General features: G+C 38.5%; 1 protein-coding gene across 14 annotated transcripts in view; it reads left to right on the top strand.

Moving 5' to 3' along the window:
- Positions 1-20,966, top strand: part of LOC149774690 (protein argonaute-2-like) — a 129,764-nt gene that overhangs the window by 23,536 nt on the left and 85,262 nt on the right. For 11 of the 14 annotated variants that reach the window (XM_089944785.1, XM_089944786.1, XM_089944779.1 and 8 more), the window contains 2 exons: positions 1,050-1,097; positions 16,173-16,223. In XM_089944785.1, coding sequence (XP_089800911.1) covers positions 1,050-1,097; positions 16,173-16,223 — 99 coding nt within the window. The remainder of the gene's footprint in view (positions 1-1,049; positions 1,098-16,172; positions 16,224-20,966) is intronic. The other 3 variants (XM_089944789.1, XM_089944788.1, XM_089944781.1) reach the window with 1 other exon arrangement.

The following is a 20,966-nucleotide window of genomic DNA, read 5'->3' as shown; positions in this document are numbered from 1 at the left end:
CTACATACCTAAATCTTTATGTACAAAATGCTCGCAGCTGGCCTACATACCTATATCTTTATGTACAAAATGCTCGCAGCTGATAACAAAGTAGACCCAGATCTGCTACTGTCAACAGGATATTTTATAATTGCTACTCATCCTCCTGGAAATAAAATTGTTCTGAGATTATACTCTGTGTTGTTCATTCAGGAAAAATCCAATTGTTCTAAACCCCTCATCATGACAGTATTTCAGGAAATAGGATCTAAGCTGTTTGCTTGAAATCCTAAGTTAGTGTCACGAAGATTGTTGACTAATTGTAAATTTATAGAATGAACACTGTCGACTAATCTCCTAGTGTACAGTGTACTAGCTGATAGGATCAAAACTGTTTGCTTGAAATCGGTGTGTAGATTGAACACTGAATAATCTCCTTGCATACGTTGTGAGGAAATGGAAGTCAAGTGCCTTTACCTTGAGCAGACCTAGGCAACTAGTCCAGAATGGTCAGTTGGGTATTGGACACATGACCTGTGGATTACGACATCTTGATGCTCAACCAACTAAGATAATGTGGTTCCTGTACTAGTCGATATGATCTAAGCTGCCTGCATGAAATCGCTAATTAATAAAATGAACAGCATTAGCTAATTTTTGTGTATAAAGTACCAAAAGATAGGATAAACTAAGCTGTTTGCTTGAAATCTTGGTAAATAAATTGAACATTGTCTCCTAATCTTCTAGCATACAATACTCCAGCAGGTGGGATCTAAGCTCTTTGCTTCAAATCATTAGCTACCCTTGTAGAATGAACAGCATCGATGAATCTCCAACTTATGATACGCCAGCAGATCTGTGTCTGAAGCGTTCACAGTTGTGTGCAGTTATATTTACAGCCGTGGCTGCCAATCTCCGTAACTCCTGTGTGAGAGATCTCCATATCTCCAGCGTGAGAGATGATTTCAGTTTAATTGGCTTTTGGGTTGGGGAAAAAGTTAAGCAGCATTAATTTCAGAAACTTACACAATCTATCAACTGTCTTGAAATTTTCTTTCTTTTTTCAAAAGATGGAGGATTGGTCAATTTGAAGCACATGGGCTTAACACTGGAAATTCGTAAGTGTTTTCTTTAATAGACTGTATATGACTAGGTAGTCAATACATGTATTCATCACACTTCAAGATAAATTGTTGACGATTTTACCTGGCAAAATTTGCATTTATGCAAGCATTGTTCACTGGAGCAGTATCTGACATAATACATGCACCTTGTCTACAATTAGGATATGTTTACACTTGAGTTAACATTTAGAATTTGAACAGTGTCCTAAAGGAAGGAATATGTACCTCAGTTAATCCACACCTGTATGTTGGAAAAATGTTGGCTCTTATGGGAGGTGATTGCTTAAGCGAGGTTTAATTGTATATGAACAAATGCTGTTGGAAAACGCCAGTAACTGAGTGGTGGCTGTGTAGGGAAGGCAGTTAACTCATTCCTAATCAGAGGTTGTATTATACAAGATTCCATGCATACGAGTGCCTGAAGGTCAAAGGTTGTAGTCACACAGGCAGTTACAGGATGGGAATTTGCTGGCAGGGCAATTGCATGTTAGTAATAAGTAGCTGATGAAAACGTACATATCATGGCCTGGAAAATGTACATATCATGGCTTGGAAAATGTACATGTCATGGCTGGGGAAAATACACATATCATGGCTGGGGAAATATATATATATCATGGCTGGGGAAAATGGACATATCATGGCTGGGAAAATGTACATATCATGGCTGGGAAAATGGACATATCATGGCTGGGAAAATATACATATCTTGGCTTGGAAAATGTACATATCATGGCTGGGAAATTGGGAAAATGTACATATCATGGCTGGGAAAAATACATATCGTGGCTGGGAAAATGTACATATGGCTGGGGAAAATACACATGGCTGGGAAAATATACATATCGTGGCTGGGAAAATGTACATGTCATGGCTGGGAAAATGTACATGTCATGGCTGGGGAAAATGCACATATCATGGCTGGGAAAATGTACATGTCATGGCTGGGGAAAATGTACATATAAAGGCTGGGAAAATACATATCATGGCTGGGAAAATGTACATGTCATGGCTGGGGAAGATAAACATATCATGGCTGGGAAATATACATATCATGGCTGGGAAAATGGACATATCATGGCTGGGGAAAATGGACATGTCATGGCTGGGAAATGTACATATCATGGCTGGGAAAATGGACATATCATGGTTGGGAAAATGTACTAAAATGGTATTCTTGTCTGGAATCAGTGGCCGGGAAAATGTACTAAAATGGTATTCTTGTCTGGAATCAGTGGCCGGGAAAATGTACTAAAATGGTATTCTTGTCTGGAATCAGAATCATGGAACTGTGCCAGGTTTCACCATTTTTATTTCCTGTAAATCTTGAGAAAAGTTTACTCGTCCAATATAGGTTTCAGTTTCTTCTAGACCTTTGGACAATGGATTATACTGCTCCTGTATTTATATTTCGTATTGGGTGTTTATAGTGGTGGTCATTCTGCAGTATTTGTATAGTATTGGGTGTTTATAGTGGTGGTCATTATACAGTATTTATATAGAATTGGGTGTTTATAGTGGTGGTCATTCTGCAGTATTTGTATAGTATTGGGTGTTTATAGTGGTGGTCATTATACAGTATTTATATAGAATTGGGTGTTTATAGTGGTGGTCATTCTGCAGTATTTATATAGAATTGGGTGTTTATAGTGGTGGTCATTCTGCAGTATTTGTATAGTATCGGTTGTTTATAGTGGTGGTCATTATACAGTATTTATATAGAATTGGGTGTTTATAGTGGTGGTCATTCTGCAGTATTTATATAGTATAGTCTTTCCCAATGATGTGCCATCATTTCATGAAGATTGAAAAAGTGTAATAATGTTCAAAATAAGTATCTAGTTAAAAATAGAAACAACTGATAGTTTGATAGATTATCCTTGGGGTTGTTTTGGGAAGGTGGGGGATGTGGTGGAAATGGTGGTGGGGTTGGTTATCTAGGGCTTTCATAGAAATTAAAATTGCTGGGGTGGAGGGAAATCCCACTTACTGTAAAATAAGGGGTTCAGTTTTCAAAATTTAGGAGGGATGTAAGGGAGATCGAGGTATAATTTTAGAGATGACGCATGATTTTTACACTTTTTTGTAGATTTGAGTTTTAGCACAGTTCTGAGACATTAGTGTGAATCGCAGAATCACATGTCCTAAATACAGCCCCAATTTGATTGTAATTCAGACATGTCATTAGACCACTGTGATATATTTCAAAATAAAAAAAATGATCAGCTCAGCATTGTACTCCGGAATATTTTATTTCCAATTCATATCCCACCCCAACAAACAAACTGAGGGTGCATATTCTAAACTCTTCAAGAAATCCTTGTATATAATCTATTCTCCTAATTTTATTTCCTTTTGTGGTCTTTCCTGGGCAGAATGTTTACTTGTTCCTTGACTGAAAAAATGGTACTTGCTCAAAAAGGAGATTTTCTTAAAATTTCAGCATGTAATTTGGGCAAGTACCTAACTTACATCTGTGGCCGCTCCAGTGGCTTAGTGGTTAGAGCATCCGCCTCAGAAGCAGGTGGACATGGGTTCAAACCCCAGCCGAGTCATACCAAAGACTTAAAAAATGTTGCTAATAGCTGCCTCGCTAGGTGCTCACATAATGATGTTAGTATTAGGATTGGTTGGCCTGGTGTCAGGATAATGTGAATGGGTGGGACATCGTGCTACATATCTGCGGCATGATGCCCTAGTGCTAGATATAACTATAAACTGCCACACTGCAGACATTGTAGTGATATGAATCTCACACACACACACATAACATACATTTGTAGAGAATGCACTTCAGCGTAAGCAGTATAGAACTAGATCCAATATCAAATAATGCACTGGCAGATCAAGTTGTGTACTGTATTGAACTAGATCCGATATCAAATACTGCACTGGCAGATCAAGTTGTGTACTGTATTGAACTAGATCCGATATCAAACAATGCACTGGCAGATCAAGTTGTGTACTGTATTGAACTAGATCCGATATCAAATAATGCACTGGCAGATCAAGTTGTGTACTGTATTGAACTAGATCCGATTTCAAACAATGCACTGGCAGATCAGGTTGTGTACTGTATTGAACTAGATCCGATATCAAACAATGCACTGGCAGATCAGGTTGTGTACTGTATTGAACTAGATCTGATGTCAAACAATGCACTGGCAGATCAAGTTGTGTACTGTATTGAACTAGATCCGTACTGTATTGAACTAGATCCGATATCAAACAATGCACTGGCAGATCAGGTTGTGTACTGTATTGAACTAGATCCGATATCAAACATTGCACTGGCAGATCAAGTTGCGTACTGTATTGAACTAGATCCGATATCAAATAATGCACTGGCAGATCAAGTTGAGTACTGTATTGAATTAGATCCGATATCAAACAGTGCACTGGCAGATCAGGTTGTGTACTGTATTGAACTAGATCCAATATCAAACAATGCACTGGCAGATCAGTTTGTGTACTGTATTGAACTAGATCCGATATCAAACAATGCACTGGCAGATCAAGTTGTGTACTGTATTGAACTAGATCCGATATCAAACAATGCACTGGCAGATCAAGTTGTGTACTGTATTGAACTAGATCTGATGTACAACATAATGCCATGGCAGATCAAGTTGTGTACTGTATTAAACTAGATCTGATATCAAACAATGCACTGGCAGATCAAGTTGTGTACTGTATTGAACTAGATCTGATGTACAACATAATGCCATGGCAGATCAGGTTGTGTACTGGCAGATCAAGTTGTGTACTGTATTGAACTTGATCTGATATCAGATAATGCACTGGAAGATCAGGTTGTGTACTGTATTGAACTAGATCCGATATCAAACAATGCACTGGCAGATCAAGTTGTGTACTGTATTGAACTAGATCCAATATCAAATAATGCACTGGCAGATCAAGTTTTGTACTGTATTGAACTAGATCCGATATCAAACAATGCACTGGCAGATCAAGTTGTGTACTGTATTGAACTAGATCCGATATCAAACAATGCACTGGCAGATCAAGTTGAGTACTGTATTGAACTAGATCCGATATCAAACAATGCACTGGCAGATCAAGTTGAGTACTGTATTGAACTAGATCCGATATCAAATAATGCACTGGCAGATCAAGTTTTGTACTGTATTGAACTAGATCCGATATCAAACAATGCACTGGCAGATCAAGTTGTGTACTGTATTGAACTAGATCCGATATCAAACAATGCACTGGCAGATCAAGTTGTTACTGTATTGAACTAGATCCGATGTCAAACATTGCACTGGCAGATCAAGTTGTGTACTGTATTGAACTAGATCCGTACTGTATTGAACTAGATCCGATATCAAACAATGCACTGGCAGATCCAGTTGTGTACTGTATTGAACTAGATTTGATATCAAACAATGCACTGGCAGATCAAGTTGTGTACTGTATTGAACTAGATCCAATATCAAACAATGCACTGGCAGATCAAGTTGTTACTGTATTGAACTAGATCCGATGTCAAACAATGCACTGGCAGATCAAGTTGTTACTGTATTGAACTAGATCCGATGTCAAACAATGCACTGGCAGATCAAGTTGTGTACTGTATTGAACTAGATCCGTACTGTATTGAACTAGATCCGATATCAAACAATGCACTGGCAGATCCAGTTGTGTACTGTATTGAACTAGATTTGATATCAAATAATGCACTGGCAGATCAAGTTGTGTACTGTATTGAATGTTTAATGCCTGATATCTCAGCAGATGACAGGTTTCAATATGTGGTCGGCGAGCTGGTGAATCAGCTATGCCAAAACGATTAGTCAGCTCGAGATATCAGACAATAATACTATAACCTTTATATTACATACTCATTTTTATTATTCACCTTATCTTCTAGATCTTTTTATGTTACTATGAAAAAAGTTACAAATCAATTAATGGTACTTTATATTCTGGACTTTATATCACTTTATATCACCCCACATTTTTCAATTATGAAATAAATTAATGTATCAGGTCTATCGTAGTGTTAAATATTTGATGATGCCATATAGTTATGGTGTGTTTATACTGATGAAGAATATTGTTTGACAATTGCGTATGTAGAAATATATTGTCAAGTGTTAAATCTGAAGGACAGTATATAATAATAGAATTAACATTGTAGACTTTGATCTGCTGGTACATTAAGTGATGGCAGATCTTGGTTTGAGCTTTTTGCATTTGGGTACATGATATACATAATTATGATTAAAAGAAATTTCAGTTGCCCAGCAAAATTTATTACTTGCTCCAAGCTGTTAGATAAATATTATTTCTAGTCATGATAGCATCCTCAAGGTATATTCTGGAACTGACAGTTATGAGAAAATTGCATAGGGAAATCCCCCCCCCCCCCCCATCCATTCATTTACACAATTAAACTGAATTAAATTAATTGCTGAAATGAAGAACGATGTGGGGAAATTGTCAAGATTCCAAGATCAATCCTTCTCTGTGAAAGTTACTTGGCAATAAAATATTTTCAGATCTTATTTTCCAACAGAGAACCACCTTGTACATACAAAGATAGTGTGCTTGCTTACATTTTCTTGTTTTGGCATTAATTAACAGTGTGTGATGTTCGAGACTACCAGATCTCGGTGTTCACATACTCTCTGTCTCACTTTAGTGCAAAGTCAACAAATGTTACATTTATTTATAGCAATATAAGCTATTGTACTATTCACGTCAGAGTTTGAATTTTTGTTCATTTCTTATGCCAAAAAATAAGTGAAGTGCCTTGTGTACATGAATCATCTCTAATTACGGTTTCTAGGGGTAGGAGGCTTAACTGCCAGTCTTGACCCTACATTGAAGTTGTGTTGCTTTGCATACCTGACAACTAATATGCTTTTGTCTTGCTTTAATATTGTCTTACTTTTGCCTATATATGGATTATGTTTTGTTTTGGTCCATTTAAAAAAAAAAGATGAAGAGCAATAAAGCGTTGTTTCTTGTTTTATTATCATCTCTTGAATCCTTGAAATTTGAGAAAAATCTGGAAAAGAAGGGTACTCTACATGACAAGTTTCAAAGAAACCAGATGGATTTCTTCATTTTGAAAAGTTGTCTTCTAGATTCATTATAATAATGATGAGAATTGGTTAGCAGACCAGTCTATAATTTAGAAAAATGGCACAAGATGTTAAATGAAACAGCTTTTATCGATGTGACATATTGATGTTAAATGACTGAACCATCATGGAAACATTTTATCAATGTGACATTGTATTAATATGACATGTGATGTGATCATAAGCCCCTGATCATAAGCCTTCCCCCCCCTTTTCCAATCCAGTATTCCACATTTTTGTATTTCTAATTTAATCCAGTTTTATTAAAGAAGAATAAGACTAGTCATGTGACCTGTCATCAAACAAAGCTGAAGCACCAAAAATGATGTGATGTGTTTCTAAAAACAAATGGCATTTCTAATACACAATACAAATAATATTTCAGCAATGCCAAGTTGCAGATAAAAAGATAGAAGGTGTTTTAAGTGAGATTAAGTAACAAGATACACACTTTTTCTTACAACACTTAAGTTACTGTATCACTGTCAGTGGTTTATAGTTGTTTTTATTTCCTTGTGAATAGTCTCATCCCTTTGGTAGCCTTAGCAAGGCAATAGTTTTCTGATGCTGACCAAAATCTATGCTAATTTAAGTACATGTACGTGTCAGACTACACTTTTTTAAAAGTATTTTCTTTTGTTAACCGTTTATCTCATGTAAGCACCTTCGGACACCTGTACTTCATTTGCATCCAAGCACCTTTGGATGCCTCTACCCGATGCTCATACAAGTGCCTTTTGATGCCTGCTGTAAACATCAGCCACATTTTGACCGGGTTTTCATAGCACCATCTTCAGAGAAACCCCCCTATTAGATACTACATTCATTGCTGTGAATGACCGTTATGTCAGATCACCTGGTCGTTGTTTATGCTCTGGTCGAAATCTTCTATTTAAAGTAACTGGGTCGTATTCTCCACTCTCCAAAATGGAGGTCGCGGATTTCGTTCAGTACTTACTTGAGTTTTCAAGATTAGAATCACAACTATGAAAGCTTCAATAACTTAGGTAAAGGCTCTGATATTGATATAGGAAGCAATTAGTTTTTAAAAATTATGAAATTCAGATGACGTAGTGATGTAGATGCAAAGAACTTATAAATTTCGAGTATGAGAAATGGCAGCATCGGTTGGTCACGCGGATTCACTGACTTGACAGTGAACAAGTTCTCTCAAGATTTTAAAGCACATAAGAAATTCTTCTGTGAAAAATAATTACACAGCTATAACAATTGGACTTTACTCTTAAATTTTTCCACACATAATAGATGTGTACCAAAAATGTGAAATGGTTAAAATTGCTGTTAAACGTAACACACACTACACTGCTTAACAGTTAACAGGCTGGCATATGTGTATGGAGTCTAATAGGTAACAGTTGTTCTATTTATAGCGCACTGCACTGGGTAACTTTGCTACATGTGTGTTGAAGGGCTATAAAGTCATAGTCTTTGAGGTAAAGGGTTAACATTGACTTTAACTAGTAGTGAAATGTAACGGACCAAATCATACACAAAATTGATTACTTTTCTTGATTGTCAGAAGTTCTTTTACACTGGAATACCAGTTTTTATGGATAAAATTTGACTCTGTAACGGAAAAAAAGATGAGGCTGTTGGCATTCATGTACCATTTCTTTAAATTTAACTGACTCGACATCAAATTCTGTGAGAAGCCGACTAATTCTATTCATTCTTTTATAGTCCCATATCCCTCCCGATTTTGATCAGTTACCATTGGCAACAATACAGTGCTAGAAGGAGAGTCAGCGTATCACTTTGATGGATTGCAAGGCTTTGATACTCTGTTTCATATACGTTTATTCCTATCAGTCACTTGCTGCTACATTCCATTTGCATTGAAGAATTGTAATCATGGCACAGTAATGGACAACTTCATTTTTTATTTAAATACTGGGCGCTATGGATTTTTAAAAATACTATTTGTGCTTTTATATACACTTGTTCATAATGAATAAATAACCATGTGTTTGTTGAGTGAACACTGTTTATCAGTTCCAGTACTAATTTGATACATATGAATGTTGAGTGAACATTGTTTATCAGTTCCAATACAAATTTGATACATATGACTGTTGAGTGAATATTGCTTATCAGTTCCAATACAAATTTGATACATATGACTGTTGAGTGAACAGTGTTTATCAGTTCCAATACTAATTTGATACATATGACTGTTGAGTGAACATTGTTTATCAGTTCCAATACAAATTTGATACATATGAATGTTGAGTGAACATTGCTTATCCGTTCCAATACAAATTTGATACATATGACTGTTGAGTGAACAGTGTTTATCAGTTCCAATACAAATTTGATACATATGACTGTTGAGTGAACATTGCTTATCAGTTCCAATACAAATTTGATACATATGACTGTTGAGTGAACAGTGTTTATCAGTTCCAATACAAATTTGATACATATGACTGTTGAGTGAACATTGTTTATCAGTTCCAATACTAATTTGATACACATCATTGTTGAGTGAACATTGTTTATCGGTTCCAATACTAATTTGATACATATGAATGTTGAGTGAACATTGTTTATCACTTCCAATACTAAATTGATACATATGACCCAGTTTTCCTTTCTTAGAAATTGACATGAATACAAATACTGGTAAACATTTTGTTTTAACCCAAGAATAAAGACTTAATGTGTATTTATTTATACAGGGTTCATCAATATGGTCAGCCATGTGTAATTATGCCCATAATCACTGAAAGAACACTGAAACAAGACTGACTCTTTAGGAACCAAAATTAACATTACCTGGATAACCTTTGGATTAGTTTTACCAAAAACAGCAGTAGTGAACTGATAATGTATGTATACATCATAGAAAACAATAGGGTCGGGCCAGTTAGTAAATGCTGGGTGGGTTTGGGCATATTTTTGTTGTTGTGCCACAGTAGCAGTTAATTCCCCTGTACATCAATGGCGCCTTAAAACCAGTTGCTTCGGGTAGATGGGACTCGTAAACCTTGGATGGTAGCTCATCTAGGAGAAGGAAAACTCTGATTCCAAACCTAAGCTGCCTTGTGGCTATACCCACTCATGGGAAAGGCTAAGGGAGTAAACCCCCGACAGAAAATCCGGAGATGGAGTCCCTAAGGCGGTATGACATTGACTTCAACGTCATTCCGGCAACTCCTGCGACGCCGTTGGTGCCAAGCTGTATCGGCATTCGTTGTTCCCTTGGGCACACCAGCTGCGTGGAGAGGGGGGATCTGTTGCATGGGCAACAGCTGATTCTCCGTACCACCCTGCCCAGGCTTCATAGCTCCACTGGAGAGGACACTCCAGAGTCGTCGTACGGCGTCGGCACAACACGAGAAGTAGCAGTTTACCGGTTCTAAGTCAAAGCTCAATTGGCATAGAGCTTGGCGCATGGGGTTACTTCTGACGGTGGGAGAGATCATCAGGTATCACTGGACAGCTACCGCCCGCCTCAAGCTGGGCAGCCCCCAGTCAGTAAGGTGCTGCCCGCCATGGCCTGCCTGCTTCACTGGGTGCGTGGAGCTTAGAGAACCATCTCGACAAGTGGGCCACAAAACTCTGCACCAGGAAAGACTAAAAGAAGAAATAAAAAGACTCCAACTCTTCGTTTTGCGACCTGGTACATCAGGACCACGTGTCCTGGATTGACCACTGACCTACAGCAGATCGACGATGCACGGAAGACTGCCGTCATTGACAGAGAACTCTCCCGACTGAACATCGACATTGCCTGCCTCCAGGAGACCCGACTGGCTGACAGCGGCACCATTAGGGAAGCCAATTACACATTCTTTTGGCAGGGGAAGCCCTTGGATGAACCTAGGCAGCATGGTGTAGGCTTTGCTGTCAAGAACACACTAATCGCCTTCACTGAACCTCCATCATCAGGTACTGAGAGAATCCTTGCCCTCCGGCTGTCAACATCCTTAGGCCCTGTCAACATCTTCAGTGTGTACGTCCCAACCCTCTACTCCACCTACGAGGAGAAAGACAAGTTTTATGAGGCTCTGGATCAGGCAATATCCAGTATCCCCTACAATGAAAGCCTTTACTTACTAGGAGACTTCAATGCTAGAGTGGGAGCTGACCATGAGGCCTGGTCCACCTGTCTCGGCTTTTACGGAAGGGGCAAGATCAACAAGAATGGTCAGCGACTGCTGGAGATGTGCTGCTCCCACAGCCTATGTGTGACCAACACTTTCTTCAAATGCAAGGAGATCCACCAGGTGTCGTGGAGACACCCACGTTCACGCCACTGGCACCAGCTGGACCTCGTCATCACCAGGCGTGCAGAACTGGCCAGTGTCCTCCTTACCCGCAGCTACCACAGTGCCGATTGTGACATGGACCATTCCCTCGTGGCCAGCAAGGTGCGAATATTACCCAAGAAGCTGCACCATGCCAAGAAGAAGGGTCACCCACGTATCAACACCTGCTGTGCAAGCAACCCAGAGAAAACACAGCAGTTCATCAGCAAACTGAAGGAAGCCCTGACCAAAGTGACACCTGATGACACCATTGATTCCAAGTGGTCCCATATCCGTGACTATGTGTACAATTCAGCCATCACAGCTTACGGGAAGAGCGAGCGAAAAAATGTCGACTGGTATGAGGCAAACTGGGAGGAGATGGAGCCGGTGACTGAGGCAAAGAGGAAAGCCCTCCTGGCATACAAGGCTGCACCTAGCCTTAGAACACTACAAGCCCTCAGGATTGCAAGGAATAACGCCCAGAAGACCGCCCGCCGCTGTGCCAACACCTACTGGCTGAACCTTTGCAACAGTATACAGACAGCTGCTGACACCGGGGATACAAGAGGAATATATGAGGGTATCAAAAAGGCGACAGCCCCCCAGCTACAAGACCGCCCCCTCAAGTCCAAGACGGGCGAAGTCATCACAGATCAGGGGAAACAACTGCAGCGATGGGTTGAGCACTATCTCGAGCTATATGCAACCCAAAACAATGTCACTGGAACTGCCCTGGATGCCATTCCAGACCTGCCTGTCATGGAGGAGCTAGACACACAGCCCACCGTGGAAGAGCTCGGAAAAACCATCGATTGCCTTGCCTGTGGGAAGGCTCCTGGAAGTGACGGCATTCCGCCTGAAGTCCTCAAGAGCGGAAAACCAGCACTGCTCCAGCCCCTACACACACTCCTCTGCCTTTGCTGGGAACAGGGATACATCCCACAGGACATGCGTGACGCCAACATCGTCACTTTGTACAAAAACAAAGGAGACCGTAGCGACTGCAACAACTATCGGGGCATCTTCCTCCTCAGCATCGTCGGAAAGGCCTTCGCCTGTGTTGCCTTGGCGCGCTTGCAGATCCTAGCCTCCCGCGTCTACCCAGAGTCCCAGTGTGGATTTCGAGCTGGCAGGTCAACTGTAGACATGATCTTCTCACTACGTCAGCTGCAGGAGAAGTGTCGCGAGCAGCGGATGCCCCTCTACATTGCCTTCATAGACCTGACGAAGGCGTTTGACATGGTTAGTCGGAGTGGACTCTTCAGACTCCTGCAGAAGATCGGCTGCCCCCCACGTCTGCTTGCTGTCATTATGTCGTTCCACGAGAACATGCACAGCACAGTGTGCTTCAATGGCGCAACATCTGAAGCATTCCCAGTCATTAGCAGAGTCAAACAAGGCTGTGTCCTTCCACCGACGCTCTTTGCCATCTTCTTCTCCATGCTTCTCCAGTATGCATTCAAGGACTGCAGCGAGGGAGTGTACATCCATACCAGGGCTGACAGCAAGCTGTTCAACATCACCCATCTCTGTGCTAAGACTAAAGTCACAGGGGTACTCATCCGTGAATTGCTCTTTGCCGACGATGCAGCCTTGACATCACACACGGAAGATGGACTTCAGCAGCTGGTATGCTGCCTCTCCCATGCATGTAAGGAATTTGGACTGACCATCAGTTTGAAGAAAACGAATGTCATGGCACAGGACACAGACTCCCCTCCCTCTGTCTCCATCGGTGGGTACAATTTGGAAGTTGTCGAGAACTTCACATACCTCGGGTCTAACATCTCCAGCTCACTCTCCATTGATTCTGAGGTGGGCGGCAGGATTGCCAAGGCAGCAGCAGTGATGGCCAGACTTAACCAGAGGGTCTGGAACAACCCCAACCTCACAGAGGAGACCAAACTGCATGTCTACCAAGCGTGCATGCTCAGCTCACTTCTCTACAGCAGCGAAACATGGACCACCTATGCAAGACACGAGAGGAAACTCAACAGCTTCCACCTGAGATATCTGCGGCGCATTCTACACATCCAGTGGCAGCACAAAGTACCCAACACAGAGGTTCTAGAACGCGCCAACATGAACAGCATGTTCTCCATACTCAGCAAGAGGCGCCTTCGCTGGCTCGGCCATGTCAAGAGAATGGACCCAGGTCGCATTCCCAAGGACCTGTTATATGGGGAGTTAGCAGAAGGTGCACGACCAACTGGACGACCATATCTGCGCTACAAAGATGTTTGCAAGAAGGATATGAAGACAGCAAACATCAATGTCAATGACTGGGAGAGCTGTGCAAACAACCGTTCCAGCTGGCGTCTAGCTGTCAGGAAAAGAGAAGAATAAAGCAAGCTGAAAAGAGAGCTAAAAAGAAGGATAAGCAAAAGCGTACTTTGGAGCTATGCCATCGTCTCCCGTAGACTGACGGATGCCAAGACATCAATTATATCATCATCATTTGCAGTTCCATTGAAATGCATAATAATATGCAAACTTGGTTGTGAAATGGGTGTGTGCACTAGATACAATTGTATTCATTGTATAGTGAATAGCCTTCAGTTTTGTATGCCCATTTCTTTGTACGTTTTTCCACTTTGTTTAACTTGTACTGTAATACACATAAACTGAACACATCATCTGTATAAATAATGCCTTGTTTATAATCTTAAAATTGTTAAGCCATGTGTTTGTCAAGGCTGTAAAATCCATCTCTGATGATGATGATGATGGATTTGAAAATGATGAAGGTCATTGCGGTCCAGTACCAGTCATTATGGTCTAAGGCAGTTCCATGAATCTGAGTTCCAGTCATTTCGGTCTGTGGCAGCTCCATGAATCTGAGTACCAGTCATTTCTGTCTGGGGCAATTCCATGTATCTGAGTACCAGTCATTTCTGTCTGGGGCAATTCCATGTATCTGAGTACCAGTCATTTCTGTCTGAAGCTGCTCCATGAATCTGAGTACCAGTCATTTTGGTCTGAGTCAGTTCCATGAATCTGAGTACCAGTCATTTCGGTCTAAGGCAGTTCCATGAATCTGAGTTCCAGTCATTTCGTTCTAAGGCAGTTTCATGAATCTGAGTTCAATCATTTTGGTCTAAGGCAGTTCCATGAATCTGAGTTCCAGTCATTTCGGTCTAAGGCAGTTCCATGAATCTGAGTTCCTGTCATTTCGGTCTAAGGCAGTTCCATGTATCTGAGTACCAGTCATTTCTGTCTGGGGCAATTCCATGTATCTGAGTACCAGTCATTTTGGTCTGAGTCAGTTCCATGAATCTGAGTTCCAGTCATTTCGGTCTAAGGCAGTTCCATGAATCTGAGTACCAGTCATTTCTCTCTGGGGCAATTCCATGTATCTGAGTACCAGTCAGTTTAGTCTGAGGCATTTCAATGAAGCTACCGGCCAACATTCTCACATACCCACACTGGCTGAATCTGAGACTTGAACTGGCGCTGACAGAGGTGAGATGGCAGTGATCCAGAATGGAAAGCACTTTAGACCACTCGGCCACACAGGGCTCCACATAGAACTGTAATAAATACTTTCCTTGCATATTGTTATCCCATGGACCATTGCATAGCACTGTAATAAATACTTTCCTTACATATGGTCTGAAAAATGTACACAAGTCTACAAAGAATAGCAAAAAAGTAAAACAGGTAGGATTATTATATGTAATAGATAGCAGGAAAATGATTTTGGAAGATGACCATAGCCTACATGTAATAGATACCCGGGGGGGGGGGGGGGTACTTCTGAAACCGAGAAACTAATTTCTGAATTGCAGTCAATGTTCAACCCCCAACTACACTTTAATAATGACCCTTATCCTTCACAAACTATTGGACTAAGAACAAGTTTCTGAGATTGTATAGGAGACAAAAAAGAAATTTTCACTTTATAAAAATGTTCATTGCCTATAAATGTACTTGAAAGTACACAGGTTTTGTAAATATTAGTAAATCAACAAGTACTGATATTTTTTCTTCATCCTTGTGTTTTAGATGAACTTTTATCAGGCTTCACATACGCTAAATATTTGTAGGTTTGTTTGTACAATCTGGCCTGGCCCTTATTACCTACCATTCAAGCGGTCACACCCAGCTGTGTTAGACTCGTATCTATTCTCAGTGCATTAAATCATGGCTACATAGTTATATTTATACAAGCTGAACTTTTTATCTGGTGTTTGGTTTCATAATGGAATAAAATCTTTGCATTATGTTCAAATCAGGGGAAAACAAAGGGCAACTAGAAATCATCGTTAGGCAAGTGCAGTTTCATGTAATTAGCCAATGATTTCATAGAAACAAAAGGAAAAAAAATTGAATACAGGGATCTTTTTTACATATTACCCATGCTAGACATATTAGTCAAAATGAGAATTGTCACATCTGTAATGTCTTGAAGATTATCTTTGGAATTAATCTCTTAGAAATATGATCAAAACTCATCCTAGTGCTGTGTTATCTTGCACAAGAAAATGTGGGATCTATGATGTGGAGAAGTAATGAGGTCTTCAGATCAGTGGAACTTTCTTTTTTTACATTTGTTTGCATTTAATTCATGATGATTGAGAGATAATGAAAAAGAATAACTAACTATGACTATAATAACTTAATTTCTTGTCGATTGTTTGTAATGCATTGAAAGCATGATTATTGCTACTTTTTAATTGCAGGCCAAGGTCAGGCTGGTCTGCCATTTGCATTCCCACCAGTGCAACCTGAAGGTAAGTAAACAGAATTTGTATTGTTCTTTTATCCTATCTGGCAGTATTGCATGCTTTCCTGTATCCCACTTTTGTCTACTTTTTCCTGCCTTTTTGTCCAAACACCAAACACCGTCTTCACTGAAAAGTTGTCCTACTATCCCAACTTTTTTTCAATATCTGTATTGATGTATGATATACATTGCCGTTTTGTTAACCATATGCTTTGATTCTCATACTTTACCTCTCTGTATTTTTCCTTTTAAATGAGCACTGAACTGTCCGAAGTAAACAAAATTACAATAATCTAGAAATGTGAACATATGATACATATCCCCTCCCCATGCCTGATGCATATGAAGAAACCTGGACTAAAGAGATAGCTAGTATGTGGATAAGAGCATGACTTTTTTCAAGCTAATAAAGGCGAGTAAAGTAAATGCTTTAATTTTCAGTAATTTACATAAATTTCATATTTTTATTTAAAAAATGTACCTGATTTCTTGTATCTTTTCCATACCATTTGTAAAAAGTTATCCTTTTGGATCTTTATGTGCTTTTACAAAAGGTTGCTGGAAAGACTGAAATTTAAATCAGAAATAGCCAAGTTTGCTTGTGTGCTGAATGGGCTTGTTTAACACGCAAGATTCATACTTTGTGGAACTTGTCAACTTTGGTCATATGTATTTAAGAACCATCATCATGATTAAAATGTTACATATGATGTTCAGTTGGTCCTATATAAAAATGGTACTGACCTAACATCCAATGTGACCACAGTTGTAGCCATCTTAAAAATCTTATCATAACTGAACAGTCATATTGATGTTTGGTTTTCACCATAATGTATTTATCTGGTCTCCAGTGAAAATGGCACCAATATAAAATCCAATATCACAGCCATATTGAACAACTTGTTATTGCTAATATTCCTCAGGGAAGTGTTTTACCTTGAAAATATTGTTAACTCCACTACTATTGAAATAGATGGCTATATTATCAATATTTTCTACTAAGAAATACAGTAATCATTATATTTCATTAATGTATTGCAATATATATATATATATATATATATATATATATATATATATATATATATATATATATATATATATATATATATATATATAGTGATACATATTAGACACAATGTAATGTTGCCATCTGATCAGCCTGAAAAGTAGTTAGTCTTTTCATATATATGCTAGAATGCATTTATTAAATCAGTACTCAAGAACAATTTTTCATTTATCATTTTTAATTGAAAGAAAAAATAAAAAGTAAGTTACAAATAAAACTTCAAAAATAATTAAGATCTTTTTGTTTTACTTTATCCCGAAAACTTTTCTGTTTTGACTGGTTTACTCAGTTACTCATTAATTAGAATAATTAGATTAACGACTAGACAGCATTGTAGTATTTTAGTCAGAATAATGAAGTTGTAATTGATCTTCCAAGCATTTGAATTAGAGATAGATCAGTCACTAAAAGAAAACCACTTTAAAATCCATGCCTGAAGAATTCTACTTTCAAACCAGGCTGGCTGAAATTGAAATTGACTTTGTTATTGCCAGAGACTAACTCTCTATGCAGTTGATGAACATTTGCTTTTCAGTGGGAACAAACTTTACATTGGTTGTTTTGTAGGAGTCACGCTTAATGATTTAATTGCTGTCGCTGAAGAATTTTCATCTTTATTGCTGATGAGGCGATTGAAGATCTCCAGTGTCTACTGCTACTTTTTTTCTTTTTTTAAAGAATGTGTGTGCAGGATGTTGGTGATTTAGGAACAGAATTGTTGTTCAACATAAATTTTAGTCTAAAATGTCGCCAAACACGGCTTTTGTCCTTTTTGTTTACAGCATGGTCAGTATTCTCTTCTGCTCATCGGGTTTAGTCTTAGAGCCCTAACTGACATACAACCATCATTAAAAATGAAACTTCTCATCGGGTTTAGTCTTAGAACCCTAATTGACATGAAACCATCATTAATAATGAAACTGCTCATCGGGTTTTGTCTTAGAGCCCTAATTGACATAAAACCATCATTAATAATGAAACTGCTCATCGGGTTTAGTCTTAGAGCCCTAATTGACAAAAAACCATCATTAATAATGAAACTGTTCATCGGGTTTAGTCTTAGAACCCTAATTGACATGAAACCATCATTAATAATGAAACTGCTCATCGGGTTTAGTCTTAGAACCCTAATTGACATAAAACCATCATTAATAATGAAACTGCTCATCGGGTTTAGTCTTGGAGCCCTAATTGACATGAAACCATCATTAGTAATGAAACTTCTCATTGGGTTTAGTCTTAGAGCCCTGATTGACATGAAACCATCATTAATAATGAAACTGCTCATCGGGTTTAGTCTCAGAACCCTAATTGACATAAAACCATCATTAATAATGAAACTGCTCATCGGGTTTAGTCTTAGAGCCCTAATTGACATGAAACCATCATTAGTAATGAAACTTCTCATTGGGTTTAGTCTTAGAGCCCTGATTGACATGAAACCATCATTAATAATGAAACTGCTCATCGGGTTTAGTCTCAGAACCCTAATTGACATAAAACCATCACTAATAATGAAACTGCTCATCGGGTTTAGTCTTAGAGCCCTAATTGACATGAAACCATCATTAGTAATGAAACTTCTCATTGGGTTTAGAGCCCTGATTGACATGAAACCATCATTAATAATGAAACTGCTCATCGGGTTTTGTCTTAGAGCCCTAATTGACATGAAACCATCATTAATAATGAAACTTCTCAGAGCAACTAGGTCACAAATTATTCATTAGTGAACATTTTAGAATAGGTTTGTAATTACTAAGAACTTGAGGTTTTATGATGACATAGTCAATAAGGTTTGAAATAATAGAATCATGTAAGATTTAGAGTCCAAATTTTAAAAAAGTCAACTGGTTACCCAGCGATCTTAATGATCGGTTACCCAGATACCTGATCAGAGGGAAATTATATTAAATGTGGACCTGAACTACTTTGTTGTTCATACATGCCACCCCCCCACCCCCCGAATAAGCTTAATTATTACTAATTTGAGTGGCAAAAAAGTGTAATCTGAACATAAAAAGAATGCTGTTTATACTACATGCCATAATTACAGAAAGCCGTATAAAAAGTACATATATACATCTGCTACTTTCCTGGATCTGCTTTTAGTTACAATTCTTGTCACAAAGCAGGTAAATCCATGTGGATTAGTACAAGAATACATACACGAAACAAAATGATAAATTATTTATACACAACATTTACTTTAATTAGTCTACGTCACATGTTTAAGTTTTAGGTCATATGTCATAAAGTCAGGTCCACAAATTCTGAATGCTGTATTATATCACTGTTGAATTTCTCTTTCAAAACTTGTAAAGCACTATTGATTTGCACTTTTTCTGATGTGAATGTTCTTCAATTTAATAAAATCTCACTTCTGTAACATTTTTCATTTGTAAACGTTTGAGTCAATGATAAAGCCTGTTTCGCTTAATAATATTTGGCATTGTTTTTTCAGTATAGACTGGTCTGCTGCATAAGTGTGTATTAATCTATAATTAATCTATGGCCAAAGGTTTCTAATTCAAGAAACCAATCTGTTTTCTTCATAACATGTCATAAACAGTTACTATAAATAGAAAATAAGGAAACTGTTTAAGTACATAGCCAGTCACACGCGTCGACGATTTGAACATCAGTAACAGAAGCCTGTGATGGATCAATGACACAAGCCTCGAACCATACTCATTAGTTTTGGTGCGCTCCTGATGGTGCCAGATACATTCTTGGATCTGAACTCAGATTTTAAAAAAAAAAAATTTTAAACATGAACTGAAACAGGTACACTTTAGCTAACTTTATTAGGGGGGTAATTGTGAACAGGCAGGTATCTGGATACTCGTTGACACCTTTAGTCGGATTCTCATTTCTTCAAAAATGTTCCAATTGTTAACAATTTAATCTTTAGCTGTCACAGATTAGACCATAAAACATTCTGGATTAGTGTACACTAAATTGATTATTCTAATTCATTCATTTAACACATTAACCCCTAGCAACGACTTAACGGGGCAGGAGGTAGTAGCCTACTGCCGAGCTCTCTGCGTCAGGGTCATGCATGATGCACACTAAAGTGGGTAGTATTATAGAAAGGTAGACAGATGTAATTCTACAATGATACCAAATAATCTGGAATATCTAGTTGCACTACAAAATACAGATAAATAAACCCTCATATTTTGGACCTGACTTTTTTAAACCCAAAATTTGCCCGTGGTCTGAATCCAGTTTTGTGTTCGGATTTTAGACTTTTTGGTCTCAGATCTAAGACAAACCATTATGAACTGCAAACAGACAGATGAGTCTTTGCAAAAAGTAAGATAAGATGGGCATTTGTGATAAAGAGTGGTCTCCATACAAAAATAATGGCTCCATTTAGCAACCAAAAAAAAAAAAAACGAGTGTTGAATATAATTAATTTGTCAGTATTTTGTTCTTTCTCTGGTTCTAATCCACATGGATTGTTTCCATTTGTGATTTGACCATCTGCAGATCAAGGTTAGTTGCAAACATAAATGTACAGAGGAACCTTGTTAAACTGGAAACCTTGCTATCTGGACATAATTCAACAGGAATAGAATTCCTAAACATTAATTTGCTCCGTTAATAAAGAAATCTGCTTTCTGGATTCGGAAATCAAAACCAGGGACCAAAGTGTAACATTATTATAAAACT

The sequence above is a fragment of the Sinohyriopsis cumingii genome, unplaced genomic scaffold (assembly GCF_028554795.1).
Source record: "Sinohyriopsis cumingii isolate HCF-2022 unplaced genomic scaffold, ASM2855479v2 utg000160l, whole genome shotgun sequence".
Classification (NCBI taxonomy): domain Eukaryota; kingdom Metazoa; phylum Mollusca; class Bivalvia; order Unionida; family Unionidae; genus Sinohyriopsis; species Sinohyriopsis cumingii.
Note: the sequence above shows the minus strand (reverse complement) of the source record. Positions and strands in the feature narration are given on the sequence as shown.